The sequence below is a fragment of the Takifugu rubripes genome, chromosome 15, assembly GCF_901000725.2.
Source record: "Takifugu rubripes chromosome 15, fTakRub1.2, whole genome shotgun sequence".
Lineage (NCBI taxonomy): Eukaryota > Metazoa > Chordata > Actinopteri > Tetraodontiformes > Tetraodontidae > Takifugu > Takifugu rubripes.
Genome location: NC_042299.1, coordinates 6,062,336 through 6,063,139, shown reverse-complemented (window position 1 = coordinate 6,063,139; position 804 = coordinate 6,062,336). Strand labels below are relative to the sequence as shown.

The 804-nt window shown below is 34.8% G+C and overlaps 1 protein-coding gene across 1 annotated transcript in view; it reads right to left on the bottom strand.

The window, feature by feature from the left end:
* The window catches only part of LOC101080096 (olfactory receptor 5K1), a 922-nt gene extending 808 nt beyond the window's left edge, over positions 1-114 (bottom strand). The window contains 1 exon segment of the mRNA XM_003978265.1: positions 1-114. This exon segment is cut by the window's left edge and continues 186 nt beyond it. Coding sequence (XP_003978314.1) covers positions 1-114 — 114 coding nt within the window.
* Between the last annotated feature and the right edge of the window lie 690 nt (positions 115-804).

The window sequence follows — 804 nt, the reverse complement described above, 5'->3', positions numbered from 1 at the left end:
AGATACCATGATGAAGACATACACAAAGAAGAGGATCACAAATGCAGGAACAGAGGAGGGAATGTTTAATCCCTCTATAATTAACAAGCTGTCCTTGACTGTAAGGTTTTCCATTGCTTAAATAAAAAAAATTCTTTCATTAAATTACTGCATGTGATTATTTTTGTCAACTGATTTTCTTCTAGATTTGGTGTTTGAGGCACTGTTAAAATAATGAATCATTTATGAATCATTTGAAACATTTAAATAACTTCACATTTGTGTCTAATCCATCATTTAAGACAGATTCCTTACCTGATCTGACTAATACATACACACAGAAAATTGAAATATTAGATTTTTCTGTTCTAAATTTTGCAGGAGGCTGAAAAACAACACATTTTCTCACAAACAGAAATCTGCTGATCGACTTTTGTGTTGACCTTCTGGAGCTGAGATCCACAGGAAAGCAGCAACAGGGAAGATGAGCCGACAAAGAAACCCCCTCATTCACCGTACACAGATTTATCTGTGTTTTCATTCATCATCACATCAACTGTTGCTTGACAACCACTCAGCAAACAACATTACCAGCCAAAGTGTCACGTGTAAGGACATCCGCCTCTTTTTCCTCTGCGTTTATTATCATCATTCTAACAAACGTGAAAACAAGCAATATATTATTTTATAATTTGTTGATAAATGTTTCTGTAATTTATATGTCTCACCAAAATCTTAATCTGCTTCTTTTCCAGATTCTGGACTCCAGAAGGTTAGCTCCCCACAGCCGTGTATAGATTATTGGGTTCTTAATAAGATTACCAT